This window comes from Dryas octopetala, chromosome 9 (assembly GCF_963921425.1).
Source record: "Dryas octopetala chromosome 9, drDryOcto1.1, whole genome shotgun sequence".
NCBI lineage: Eukaryota > Viridiplantae > Streptophyta > Magnoliopsida > Rosales > Rosaceae > Dryas > Dryas octopetala.
This window is the reverse complement of record NC_141374.1, coordinates 4,827,593-4,840,722: the sequence shown is the minus strand read 5'-3', so window position 1 is coordinate 4,840,722 and position 13,130 is coordinate 4,827,593. Positions and strand designations below refer to the sequence as shown.

Below are 13,130 nucleotides of genomic sequence, written 5' to 3'. Positions count from 1 at the left end.
AAAACTTACCTACAAATTAGAAGTGAACAATATTGTTTACTTTAAACTTAAGGTAGTATTAATATTTCTTCTAAGAAAAAAGTAGTATTAATATTAATATTATAATGTGAGAGGTGATATTTTAAATTTTGCAAATATTAAACCAATTTCACATTTTAGAAAGACTTTTCTTTCTCTTTTCTTTTTTTCCTATCGAGACGATAGCAACACATGGTAGAATTTTTATTTTTATTTTTCTTAAAAAAACCTCGTTTATCAGAAGTAAGAGAAGTTGTGGGGTTGCATTCTCTTTGTAGATAACAGAGCAACGGGTGTTGTTCCTCCGAGGAATCCAATTCTTCAAGATTCAGCAAAATCGTCTTGGAAAGTTGGGTTTCTCTTATATTTGCTTTACAGATTCTCTACAAGTAAGCTTATTTTTTTTATTTTTTGTTATCTCTCTTATCAATCGTCAAGCTCAGCCACTTTCACATTATTGCCAATGGTGATTAGTGAAATGAGTTTTGGTTGCTGATGGGTTTTTGTGGCCAAGAGACTGCTTTCAAATGGGTATAGCTTAGACCTTCGATATCTATGCAGCAGTGGTCTTTTTATTGCGGTTGTGGCTGGGTCAAGCACTTTTCTTAGGAAATGGGGTTCTTTCTTTGATGGGTTTTAGTGTATGTAGGTTGCTCTCAAGTGGGTAAAGTTCAGATTTTTGGCATTCCTTGGAAAATGGTTCTTGTTTCCGATATGCTGTTTTTCTTGTAGCTCTTGGTTGATTTCTTTTGTGAGTTTGAGGAATTCAGCTCTGCAGTTGTTTCTTGCTGCAGAAAATTTGAGGCTTTTTTCAATTGTTTGGGATTGGAAGTAGTATCCTTCAGATTTTGATGCTGAGAATTGACAGAGAAAATTCTGTTTTGTTGAATCGAGCAGCGTGTTTTAGTTTGAGTTGGCATATCTGTGATCTATTACTGCCTTGAATCTAGGAAGGGTGTCTGATTCTTAGGTTCAAACATCTTTTTTCCTTCAAATTTTGCTTCATGGAAATTCTTGGTTATGGATTGTTGATCTTGAGAATTGAAAGGAAGAGGAAAGCTCGCAAGGCGGAATCCAAGTAGTGCTTTTTCCGTGGAAGGGATAGTGGATATGGATTTGTGGGTTGTTGCAGCAGCTGCCGGAGCTGGATATTTGACCAAGTATTGGCAAAATATTTCAAGGCAGAGGGATAAGGATGGCTTGTTACAGTTGTCTTTCGGCGATGCAAATCTTGAGAAATCTGAGTCCCCAAACCATCTCTTTCACAGACACGCACAGAGAAAGAAAGTGGATGATGATGTTTCCACAGATAGAAAAAAGGTTTCAGGTGACAGACTTGCAGATATTAACCTGTTGGAAACTGCTTCTGGGATAGGAGTGGCTTCTACTAGTGGGTATGATGGTGAAAATTTGGGAAGCTTGGTGAATTACCAAGACTGCAGTGTACTTCCTCTATCAAATATATCACCAGTATACTCAGCAAACAGAAATGAAAATGGGGATGGAAGTAGGCTATGTAATGATATTGATGACAAAACTGGTGCCCTGTTGCCTAAATCTTTGAATGGAGAAAGGGGTTCTTTTCATCTTCCTCTGAGGAACAGAAGCCCTTTCAGAACTGAACGGTCATATGGGCATGTTGTTAAGCCGCTAAGTTCTTTAGAAAGTTGCCTTATGGTTCAATTATATAAGGAGCATGCTGAAATGGAAGAGTATGTGCTTACCCTTCCATCACCATCCGCTCCAAGTATGAGGCCATTATTTGTGACCGATGGAAGCCGAATAATCAGCAGAGCAAATGGTGATCATGTCAGTGCTCAGATTGGAATTGAGGAAAATAAGCTGCATAAGGAAGCCTTTTTAGAAACAAATGAAAATGTTTGTGGGGTTCCTCCACTACCAAGACTTGGTTATTTGGATCTCCCCAAGAGGATGAAAACTAAGACAGGAAAGGGGCGGAATGGAAGAGTGAGTGGTTCCAGTAAAATGGTCAATGGAAAACACTTCCATTCTGAAGGTGATACTCTTCTTATATTTTTGGGATAACTTTTTTGTGGTTTAATTCTCAATATTGTACAGATTTTTCTGGACTAGAAATTCCACTTCCTAAGAGGAACATGTATGTTTGTTTTAGAGGCTATTCAAGTACAGCTCTTTTCTTAAAACTTTCTGCGTCCTGTCCTTGCACTATGTTATACTTATGCTCTATTAATTTGCACTATGTTATACTCATCACAATCTAGACCTTGTATCAAATACTTTAATTTTTACTTTTTTGTTACTTGAATGGTATTTCTCTCACTGTTTCATAGTTCATGCTCTAATACTTTACCTTCATCAGGTTCACCAGATGGAACAGTTGTGCTTTGTCTTGGGATTTCTATTGGCATAATCTCTTCTTTTATAGCAAATAAAAAAGAAGTTGACAAGTTGAAAGTTTTATTGAAGCAGACCGAGAACTTGGTTCAAGATCTAGAAGAGGAACTTGAAATGAAAGATTCAGTAACAGTGAAGGAGCTAGCTAATGAGAATTATGAATCACAGGATACTTGTGACAATTCCTTTTTTGACAGGGCACCAAATTCATTTTCTACTGAACAGAATATGGACAAATATGACGGTAGAGATTCATATGACCAGAAGGCAGATGAGAGTTCAGAGTCCATGAGTAAAATAGAGGCAGAGCTTGAAGCTGAACTTGAGAGGTTGGGGCTAAACATGAATACTTCCACTTTGGATGGAAGATTTTCTGAGGTGAGTCTATGTTTATCTTTGTATTCTTATGTTTAAGAAGCTCAACAGCTTTATATTTTAGTTTTACATTGAATCTGTGTTCATTAAGTCCCCTATTACTCAAATGACTTTCTGTACTGAATCTTCATGGTTGGAATCATTCAATTAATTTACTTCCAACTAAGTGAAGAAAACAAATGTTTATTGTTTTTGCTCACAAGGCTTCAAAATGTTCATTTTGTTTTGCTTACTACTATTTTCATGTCTTGGACCTTTCCAATCTATAAAATGTACTAAATGCTAAGATAATTGATTGCACGTTTCATTGTTGGCTCATTTAGGTAGTTATAATATGCAAATAAGTTTTTCTCTCTTTTCTTTTCTGTTCCATATCATGCCTTTTAGAACACGAATTTTAATGCCATAGGACCCGCATGTGGTGATCTCATCAAATTTTGGTTAAGTGCCAACAGAGTTAAACTTTGTGCAGCTTGACCCAGACTTAATGGCAGATTTTGCTCAAGGCGAGTTGAGAGCTGACATGGTCAGTGGGCAAGCCGTTGCCCAACCTGAGTCGAATGAAGATGCAAGCAACACCTCTACGGCTCATCACTGTGGAAACTATGCAGTTTCCCCTAGAGCGCTTAGCTTGCGTCTGCATGAAGTTATCCAATCAAGACTAGAAGAACGTATCCAGGAGCTTGAGGGAGCACTACAAAACAGCCAAAGGGAAGTACAAATTGTGGAATTAGAGCAGAAGAGTTCTTGGAGAGATTTCTCAAACAGTGATATACATTCCACAATCCAAGAAATTACAAATTCCGAAGAAATATGCAAACCCATGGCAGAGCCTTTGGTCATGAATTTATCAGGGGAAGCTTTAGATGCATACAACGAGGCTTACGAAGAGTTGATGAAGATCAGTGAGTCGGAAGAGGAGGATTCACCTTGTCAAGTTTTTGAAACATTCAGGGCCCAAATACCCAGTCAAAATGACAATGTAAATGGTCACACAGGAGATTTTGCTTTCAGTGAAGAGAAAACGTTGGATGAGCAGATTTGCAGGGTTCAGGGTTCAAATAACACCTCTGTCAATGGGGAGGAGAATAGTGATTCTGATGCTGAGATGGAGAAACAATTGATAAAGCAGATTGTGGAGAAGACCAAGAAAGGTTCTCCTGTAGTACTGAATGCACAAAGGTGGTTGTTTTCAATGGATGAGAATGAGAGTTGAATGTTACAGAATTAAGTTTTGCAGTGTATAGATTAATACAAAATATAGAAGAGATTAGGTATTCATTCTATAGCTTAAACTAATCTGCCATTCGTTCTAACATTGTTGTTTATAAGCTTTTAAAAGCTCTTTCTATCAATCAGAATAAACATCTTTGAATAATTGTTAATCTTATGTGAGTCATTTTTTTTCCGTACAAAGTCTTTTTCATCATTCTCATTATCTCTTCTTTCTTTTACTTTCTTTAATTCCTCTTGAAAACAAAAAGGTTATCAAAAGGATCGCAAGGTTCTGAATTCATAAATGTATATCAGTTATTAATATTTAGAGAGATATAAAGAGATTGAATCACAGTTGTTTCCACAATTCAGGTTCTTCGTTGAGAAAGCACACTCAAAGGTGCATGAAGTTCACAGAGCCAAATGCAACACAAATGAAATAAAATAGTTTGTAACAAAAAACAAACTACTTAATGGTAACACTGTGGAGAAGCAAACTAATCTGCTCATTCTGCATCTCCACCACCATCAAAACCACCTCAACCAACATCAAAACTGCCAAAGCTATCAGCAGCAGCACCAACACTACCAAACAGTATCATCATCAGCACCACCAACACTACCAAACAGTATCATCATCAGCACCTCCAACACTACCAACATCATCAGCACCACCATCACCTCCACTGCTATCACTTTCAAAAGTGTTTCCACTGTCAGAGCTGTCACCTCCACTGCCTTCATAATTCCCAGTAGAACCACCACCATATCCAACACGACCATAACAGCACATAGGACAAGCATAATAATCACTACATGCGAAGTTACTGCAAGGCCTATCAGTAGCATAATTCACTTTTACTCGACGGCCAAAAAGCTCCTAGAGGATTTTCAGACAAAAATTTCACAAGTTAAAAAAAAGTTTTACGAGGTTACAATTGAAAAACAAAATATGTAACCACATAGAAGAAACAGATTTTGTTTCATCTGCGTATTCAAAACTCAAATTGTTTTTTTGTCTCCTGTTTGCATCAAAAACTAACATTCAAGACATTACTCCGAAACTCTACATGTAAAATTGCTATTGCAATTATACATTAAGTTGAAATGTACATGTACATATAAGTAACAAATTAAAGTATTCCCAAGTCTATAACTTCCAAATTCATTTCACTTTAGGCGAGCAAAATATAATAACTAACAGCAATTACCTTCCCATCCAAGGCCTGGATGGCACTGGATGCCTCCTCGCTAGAAGCGCAAGTAACGATCCCAATGATTCTTGCTACAACATTTATCAGGTCAAAATCAGCATTAATTTATTATTGCATACAAATTCAAATTCTCCTAAAAATAAAACTTGGATTGAAATTTTAAAGTGGGAATTATCTCAAATCCACACTCAACCAAGTCTTTCAACAAGCCCATCAAAAAGAAGAAAACCAAAAAACAAATTCAACAGAAAGTATATGTTTGAAAATTAAAGCTAAGTATATACTGTCCTGAACTTGACCATATTTTGCAAAAGCTTCCCTCAGACCCTGCTCATCTGTCTGATAAGAAATACCTGCATTACAGAAACTGTGAACCATCTTAACAGAAAATAGCGCCGAGCAGGGGATGGAAAAAAATCATATTTGAAAATCTCAAGGTATTCTGAAAGCACCACCTTCAATAAAGAGTTTTGGACTTGGCTTTGATGACATGCATCTTATAGCTTGATGGATGGATAGTTTGAAAGGAAATAATTCAGGACTGATCTGCTTGTTTGCAGTCTGCCTAAGTATACTCCCAACTTTGCTTAATAAAGTCATTGCTTGCAATAACCTAAGAGAAAGTGCAGAAAAACAAGTTCGAATAACTAGTTTTATAGTTTCTTAACCCTACCTCGCCTTGATGAACAAGGAAAATACCAAACCCCTAATAAGGCAGTATATGAGAATGGGCAACTGTTAGTAACACCGCACCAAAAAATTTCTTTATATCCGCTTATAAAAAGCTCTCTTTTAATGCAAACAAATTTTAATTTATATATCTTCCTTCCTTTCGTTTTCAAAATTCTTCTCTCATCTTTTTTTCCTCTCAACTTTTTTCTTAAACAATAAAGTTATGAAAAGGATCCTAAGATCATAAATAAATATGAGAGAAGAGACTTGTGTAACAATATGAACTTGATAGGAATTTTAGAGAGTTGCTTTCTTTCTTTCTTTTTTGGTAGAGAGAGAGAGAGAGTTGCTTTCTCTTTTCTTTCTTTTTTGGTAGAGAGAGAGAGTTGCTTTCTTCATTCCATCAGTTATAGACCAAAATTTGTAGTAGAGCCAAAGTTTAACTTTTTAGGAGAATAAGCCAAAGTCCCCTCATCTATGTTGCTCATATCCTGTACATGGATTCCAACATTTCTTTAACATGGCATTCGATTCAAGTTCTTTTGTGTGCCGGTGCGTGTAAGAGAGAGAGAGAGAGAGAGAGAGAGCTTGAATCACAATTATTTTCACAATTCAGGTCCTTTGATGAGAAAGCACACTAAATGGTGCATGAAATTCACAGAGCCAAATCCAACACAAATGAAATAAAATGCATTCTACTTAATTGTACCACTGCGGAAAAGCAAACAAAATTGCTCCTGAAATCTAATATTAGCATGCCCTTTTGAGAAAGTCGCCTGTGCCATCATCATCCCTGTCGTTTCTTCCAATGGATCATGCACCACCACCACCATAACCTCCGCCGCCTCCAGTGTAACCGCCGCCACCACCACCATAACCACCGCCACCACCACCATAACCTCCGCCGCCTCCAGTGTAACCCCCATCTCCACCTCCGGTGTAACCGCCATCACCACCATATCCACCAGCACCATAACCACCACCTCCGAAGTTACTGCGAGGCCTATCAGTAGCATAATTCACCTTTACTTGACGGCCATGAAGCTCCTAGAGGATTTTTGAGGCAAAAATTTCAAGAGTTACATAAAGGTTTATGAGGTAACAATTGAAAACTAAAAGATTCAAATACTAATGTAAATACAAAGAACAAACAGATCTTGCATCATCTGCATTATCCATTTCAAAACTCAAATTGCATTTAATCTCTTGTTTGCAACTAAAACTAACATTCAAGACATTACTCCCAAACTCTACATGTAAAATTACTCTTGCAATTATTTATACATGAAATTGAAACTATGTAATTACCTGCCCATCCAAGGCCTGGATGGCACTGGATGCCTCCTCGCTAGTAGCGTAAGTAACGAACCCAAATCCTCTAGACCTTCCACTATCACGGTCAATGATGATTCTTGCTACAACATTTATCAGGAAAAAAAATAGCATCAATTCATTGCATAAATCCAAATTTTCCTAACAAATAGAACTTGGATTGAAATTTAAAGTGGGTATTATCACAAATGAAAAATGGGGAGACAGCGAGACTACACAACAGCAAAAAGGGGAAAAGAGAAGAAAAGAAACCCACATCCACAGTCAACCAAGTCAAGTCTTTCAACAAGCCCATTAAAAAGCACAAAACAAAAAACAAATTCAAGAGAAAGTTTTGTCTATGTTTGAAAATTAAGGTAATTACATACCGTCTTGAACGTCACCATATTTTGCAAAAGCTTCCCTCAGACTCTGCTCATCAGTCTGATAGGAAATACCCCCAATGAAAAGTTTCGAACTTGGCATGGATGACATGCATCTTATAGCTTGATGGATGGACAGTTTGAAAGGAGATGATACAGGTCTGATCTGCTGCTGCTTGTTTGCAGTCTGCCGAAGTATGTTCCCAACTTTGCTTAAGAAAGCCATTGCTTGCAATAACCTAAAACAAAGCGCAGCAAAACAAGTTTCAATAAGTAGTGTTTTTTAGTTCCCCTAAACCCTAAACCCTAACCCTGAATACCAAATCCCCCAGAACCCTAATGAGGCGGGTTTCAATCCGAGGACTCTATTAGTGATTTTTTATTCTTTTTTCTTTTTTTATCACTTGTTTATTACTCTTTATCCGCTTATAAAAGCTCTCTATTAATTTTTTTTTTTTTTTTTGTGAGGAAAAGTTGAACTTAGGTGTGGATAATTTTAGGGCTCTTCCAACTTGACTATCCATTAAAACTGCCACTAGCTATAAGCCTATAATTCAAATAGTTTTTAATTTTCGTGCTTGAATATTAAGGGTTCGACGACATTACAACGTAACCAGAGATCCTCCAAGCCCATTTTCAAAGTTGCAGTTCAAAATTTAAATTATGTTGGTACTGCTTCAGTGCTTTGCCCTGTACATAAATAAATCAACTAGGATAATATAATGGCCAATGCTATTCAGACCACCCTAAATTGCTAAGTTGACCACCCTATTTCAAATTTCCAACTTTACCTTTAAAACAAAAAAAATTCAATTTTGTTCGTTGGGTCATTCGACAGTTATCTACCGAAATATTTATGGTTATTCGACAGTTATCTGCTGAACATTGGTGGATTATTCGGTGGATAACTACCGAATGGAAATGAAAAAGGCATTCGACAGTTATCTGCCGAAATATTTGCATTTATTCGACACTTATCTGCCGAACATTGGTGGATATTTCGGTAGATGACCACCGAATAGATCTGGGTGATTTTATCATGTTTTTGCAATAAAGGGTAAAATAGGAAAAAAGTTGAAAAAAATTTATTAGGGTGGTCAACTCAGCATAAAAGGGTGGTTTGCATAGCCTCCATCTAATATAATTTCAGGCATATCCTCAAAAACACAGATCCTTCACTTATGGCCCAACAACTCACTCATTTAACCTGCAACTAAATTAATAGGCCCATCCTAATAAATAGAACCCAATGAAACTACATAACCCCAGCCCAATTAACCACTAAAGAAAAAGCCCATCCAACTATGGAAAAAAAATGACCTTTCATTTGCAAAGAAAAAAAAACCTATCATTATATTTTCACCTCCTGTCTTATTTTTTTACTCACTTTATTTTTACACCTATTATTAAATTTGATAAAAATATTAAGAGTTAGTTTGGTATTACTGTGAGGAAAAATAGCTGTGACGTAAAGTCAGCTGTAAAGTAAAGCAATTTAGTGTTTGGTAAACAATGTTTTCAAAAGTGTTGTAAGTGCAAAAAACAGTATCAAAGTGTTTGGTAAATGTTAATGTAAAAGCGTTGTTACTATGTATAATTATTAAAATGAACATGATGCTGAAAGTGCTTTTCACTTATTTGTTTGGTAAAAATAAATTTTTTTTTTTTACTTATTTTTGAAATTTTTGGCTACAAATTTGTATTAGTATTAATTTTTATAAGAACAAAATTATTAAATAAGTATCCCTATTATTTTTTTAGATATATTATAATTTTAATCGTACAAATAAAATATCATAAATAATGATCACAATATAAAATATAACTAACAATAGACATATTTTTTAATTTAAAATAAATAAATAAAAATTATAGACGTTTAAATAGGGATAAGAGATGTGATTTTGAAAAATCAATGAGGGTATTATAAGTAAAATAAAATATTAATTGTTGTTGTGATTCACTATAGTTTTCAAAAGCATGTAGAAACTTGTTTTATGTTTTTACTGTGAGAAGTTGAGAATTGTGGGGAAAAACAATTTTTAATTTTTTTACTAAACACCTTAACTGATGTAGGTGATTGAGAATTGTCATCCATAACAGCTTTTTAGTGCTCCACCGCAATCTCAAACGGGGCCTAAAACACTCTTCACACCCCTCATTATTCCTATAATACTCTTTGATATACTAACTGAAACACACACTCAATAAACACTCTTCACACCACCCTTAATTAACTATTATCCCACAAACTTTTTTTTTTCTTAATTTATTTCTTTCAAAATTGCTCCAATTATATATGACATCATTGAAAACAATTTATTGATAAAATAGAATTATACTTCCATGTATTTGTCAAGAATTATATATACACACATACGCACATATATCAAACATTCGATAAATCAAGTAATGTCTTGATTATTTTATTGACTTTTTTTGTTTTGTCAAATGACTATTTTATGGACTAAATCTCTCAACTTGCTTGGTTTTCTTGATAAATCCAACTACCATTGAAACACTTACAGATTGGGTAATAATTAATCCAACTACAGAATAATAAGAAGTTACATGAATGGTGGACATAGCAATTATAAATGGAAGTATTGCTATGATAACAAATTATATTATTCATGTATAAGAAGTTGCGGATTATTATATTTAGCAGAAGTTGCAGATTATTACATAGCAATTACTCGTCAATAATATAATCACATGGAGGCCGTGTTTATTTATGCAAAACCTAAGTCCCAGACTATTTGATTTTATAAGTTTTGGTACATGTCCAGGCTCACATATCTAAGCAACCACTAAATAAGATCAAGTTTGATCCATTCCTCACCCATATTGGATTGAAAATGAGGTCCTACTAAAAAAAAAAAGCATCTCACAAAAAGAATTGTTTTGCTAATTACTTTTTCACAAGATGAATTCTCTCCAACGTCAATTTGATTGTCCATCACTAAAAAATAGTATAAGGAATAATGAATATGAGAAAATAAGAAAAAAAAAATATTTTAGAGTTTATGAAGTTTAAGCCATTGTAAGGAGGTGGGTGAGTAGGGAGGGGTGGGGAAATAAGATTTATTTCTTTTTTTTTAAGTCAAGTTCTTAGAGGTCATTTTACAAAAGGATAAATTTGTCATTATCTTTTTTATTAAAATATGGGTGAGGAAATAAGACGATATAACCACTCATTGAGAAAACCCCTTAAAGGGATTTAGACAAATCGACTTCTATGTTACCAAACAACTCCATTAAAATCCACCTTAGTCAATTCAATCACTATTCCAAACTAATATTTGTTCTAATATTCTTCAACAAAATCATAAATGAATTCACCCTTACGTTGAATAGCATGCACATAAGCAAATCCCTTGAATCCAATTTGTATTGCAACTATTATCAGAAATGGTATAACAATATAGCTAATGCCACATCTCCTAATGAAAGTAATAATGATAACAATAGAGAAGGAAACAATTGTGACAATTCAAAATGACAAGCTACAACGAATGTTAGAGGCATCAATAAGATGTTTGTTAGATCGTCCCCAATTCTAAAAGATCATTATGAGGGGGTTAGATCTTTTGTAATCATAGTTTGCTAATTAATTATATACACTCTTTATTAACAATTATTACTTACTTGATTTATACCTTTCATTATATTGGACTTGATGAGAATCGAGCTCTAGATGACACAACATCTCAACAAAATATATATAGAATCTAATCCTACAATAAACTCTCAAGGCACAAAAAATGAAGTTGTTTCTATGTCTTCAATCAATTTAGATGAGGTATGATATTTAATATACATTATAAAGACCTTGTTAATTTGATTACCTAAGCTTAGTTCTTTTTAGATTTATAACTAATTTTAAATTGCTTGTTTAGAGTATAAACAACCTTTGCAAAAATCATGAGGCGTTGGCAGATTATGATAAAGAAAAAGAAAATTATATTGGTGATTCTGATTATCCTATTTTTCATTCTCTTTTTATCCTTAAGTTTGTAGCTATTAATATTTGAATAAATGTTTTATATGGTTAGTTATTTTTTCTCATGCTACCATTATTAAGTGATGCTAATCTCCGAAAAATATGCAGTGGACTGTAAAGGTGAGTCACTCAAAAACTCATGACAATTTTCTTTTTGCATGTTCTTTTAGCTTTGATATTGAGAACTTGGATAATTAATTTCTTTTAATATACCAAATGTGTCAGAATATGTATGTGATAATTATATATGTCTAGCTGATCAATGATTTCAGTAGAACATTCCATATATATCAAGGGGATACGGATTGTGATAGAAAATCTATATATGTGTTGAATCTATAGCTTGGTGACATTAGTGTCATGCTATGGGTAAATATTTTCCAATCATTCTTTAACTTTTTATATTAGTGGTCCCAAATTTGGTAAATAATACATACAATGAAGTGAATAGAAGTATAAAGAATATGCCTATAAAGAGGATTAAGAAAGAGGCTTTAGGGAAAAATAAATAAAACACTTTAATTTTGTTCCTATAACTTATAAAAAGAGTGCTCCTACTCATGCTCATTGCAATGCTCCTCGTGCTCACTGCAATGTCCCTTATTCTTATCGCAATGCTCATACCCTTAGAGAACAGGTGGCTAGTCAGGATCAACATTTCGAATTTGTATTAAAGTGCACTACTTCAACTAGAATGACATATTGCAATAGACATTGTGTTTTTGGGCTTTTTGCTTCAAAAAGCGAAATCATGAAAGGAATCAAAGCCAACACAGTATTGTTTTTGTTTGTGTTGATACCCAAATTCTCAAAAGCCCAACGCAAAAATTGAGATTAAACGTCTTGTTTCAACAAATCTCATCTCGGCCTGCAAGCGATATGCTAAGCCCACGCTTATGCCAAGCAAATCCTCGGCTGAAAGGAGATATGCCAAGTCTTAGACAAGCTTACGTCATCACACCTAAGACACACAAGGACAAATATGAAAACCTTAAGACCAAGTATTCCAAAAGCACATCCCAGACCAAATTAGTCTTGGATAAGCAAATTTGGGCATTCCGGGCCAAATTTGCTTGGACAAAAAAAATTGGGCATCCTGGGCTAAATGAGCATCCCGAGCCAAGTTGGTATTGGACAAACAAGTTTGCACATCCTAGGCTAAGCGGGCATCCCGGGTTAAATTGGCTATGGACAAGCAAAATGTGCATCCCAACTAGATTGGCCTTGGACAAGCTAACTTGTGCTAGATCAAGTGTGTCTTACGTGTTCAAGCCTTAATCTTGTAAAACATCATGTTTCTCTCCTTTCTAAGGTCGTGCACCCTATGACCATTTGGGAGTCATGCCAACCATATTCTTCCAAGCTCATACTCTTCATGCCCAAGCACTATCCCTTGGTCATTATTTATTTGTAGTCACACGCATATGTCATCCAAGTGCAAACCTTAGACATGCCCAAGCATGGCTACCATGAGACCAAGTCACCTACATGTTTATGCCAAATCATATAGCCAACACAAGTGAACCAAAGTCACAAAGGTCAGTGGCGCTTACAAGTGGGCTG

The 13,130-nt window shown here is 35.0% G+C and overlaps 3 protein-coding genes across 3 annotated transcripts; 1 reads left to right on the top strand and 2 right to left on the bottom strand.

Annotated features, from left to right (window-relative positions):
- The first annotated feature begins 283 nt into the window (after window positions 1-283).
- Window positions 284-4,154, top strand: LOC147273330 (uncharacterized). Its single transcript, XM_086228539.1, has 3 exons — window positions 284-2,035; window positions 2,360-2,772; window positions 3,242-4,154. Exons 1-3 carry the CDS (start codon window positions 1,129-1,131, stop codon window positions 3,983-3,985), a joined length of 2,064 nt encoding a protein of 687 aa, XP_086084665.1. The 5' UTR covers window positions 284-1,128; the 3' UTR covers window positions 3,986-4,154.
- A 449-nt stretch (window positions 4,155-4,603) lies between these two features.
- Window positions 4,604-5,798, bottom strand: LOC147273329 (glycine-rich RNA-binding protein 3, mitochondrial-like). Its single transcript, XM_086228202.1, has 4 exons — window positions 5,654-5,798; window positions 5,483-5,551; window positions 5,196-5,269; window positions 4,604-4,864 (listed from the first exon to the last, which is right to left on the bottom strand). The coding sequence occupies exons 1-4, from the start codon at window positions 5,796-5,798 to the stop codon at window positions 4,604-4,606; spliced, it is 549 nt and encodes a 182-aa protein (XP_086084328.1).
- A 671-nt stretch (window positions 5,799-6,469) lies between these two features.
- Window positions 6,470-7,937, bottom strand: LOC147273328 (glycine-rich RNA-binding protein 3, mitochondrial-like). Its single transcript, XM_086257523.1, has 3 exons — window positions 7,571-7,937; window positions 7,179-7,285; window positions 6,470-6,917 (listed from the first exon to the last, which is right to left on the bottom strand). Exons 1-3 carry the CDS (start codon window positions 7,788-7,790, stop codon window positions 6,684-6,686), a joined length of 561 nt encoding a protein of 186 aa, XP_086113649.1. The 5' UTR covers window positions 7,791-7,937; the 3' UTR covers window positions 6,470-6,683.
- Between the last annotated feature and the right edge of the window lie 5,193 nt (window positions 7,938-13,130).

Excerpts from the sequence above, each read along its gene's own strand:
- LOC147273329 (XM_086228202.1), bottom strand. The coding sequence starts at position 5,798 with ATGACTTTATTAAGCAAAGTTGGGAGTATACTTAGGCAGACTGCAAAC. Across the intron at positions 5,270-5,482 it reads ATATGGTCAAGTTCAGGACA|CAAGAATCATTGGGATCGTT; the intron begins GTATATACTTAG and ends TAAATGTTGTAG. Across the intron at positions 4,865-5,195 it reads TCCAGGCCTTGGATGGGAAG|GAGCTTTTTGGCCGTCGAGT; the intron begins GTAATTGCTGTT and ends AAAATCCTCTAG.
- LOC147273330 (XM_086228539.1), top strand. The coding sequence starts at position 1,129 with ATGGATTTGTGGGTTGTTGCAGCAGCTGCCGGAGCTGGATATTTGACC. Across the intron at positions 2,036-2,359 it reads AAAACACTTCCATTCTGAAG|GTTCACCAGATGGAACAGTT; the intron begins GTGATACTCTTC and ends TACCTTCATCAG. Across the intron at positions 2,773-3,241 it reads TGGATGGAAGATTTTCTGAG|CTTGACCCAGACTTAATGGC; the intron begins GTGAGTCTATGT and ends AACTTTGTGCAG.
- LOC147273328 (XM_086257523.1), bottom strand. The coding sequence starts at position 7,790 with ATGGCTTTCTTAAGCAAAGTTGGGAACATACTTCGGCAGACTGCAAAC. Across the intron at positions 7,286-7,570 it reads ATATGGTGACGTTCAAGACG|CAAGAATCATCATTGACCGT; the intron begins GTATGTAATTAC and ends TAAATGTTGTAG. Across the intron at positions 6,918-7,178 it reads TCCAGGCCTTGGATGGGCAG|GAGCTTCATGGCCGTCAAGT; the intron begins GTAATTACATAG and ends AAAATCCTCTAG.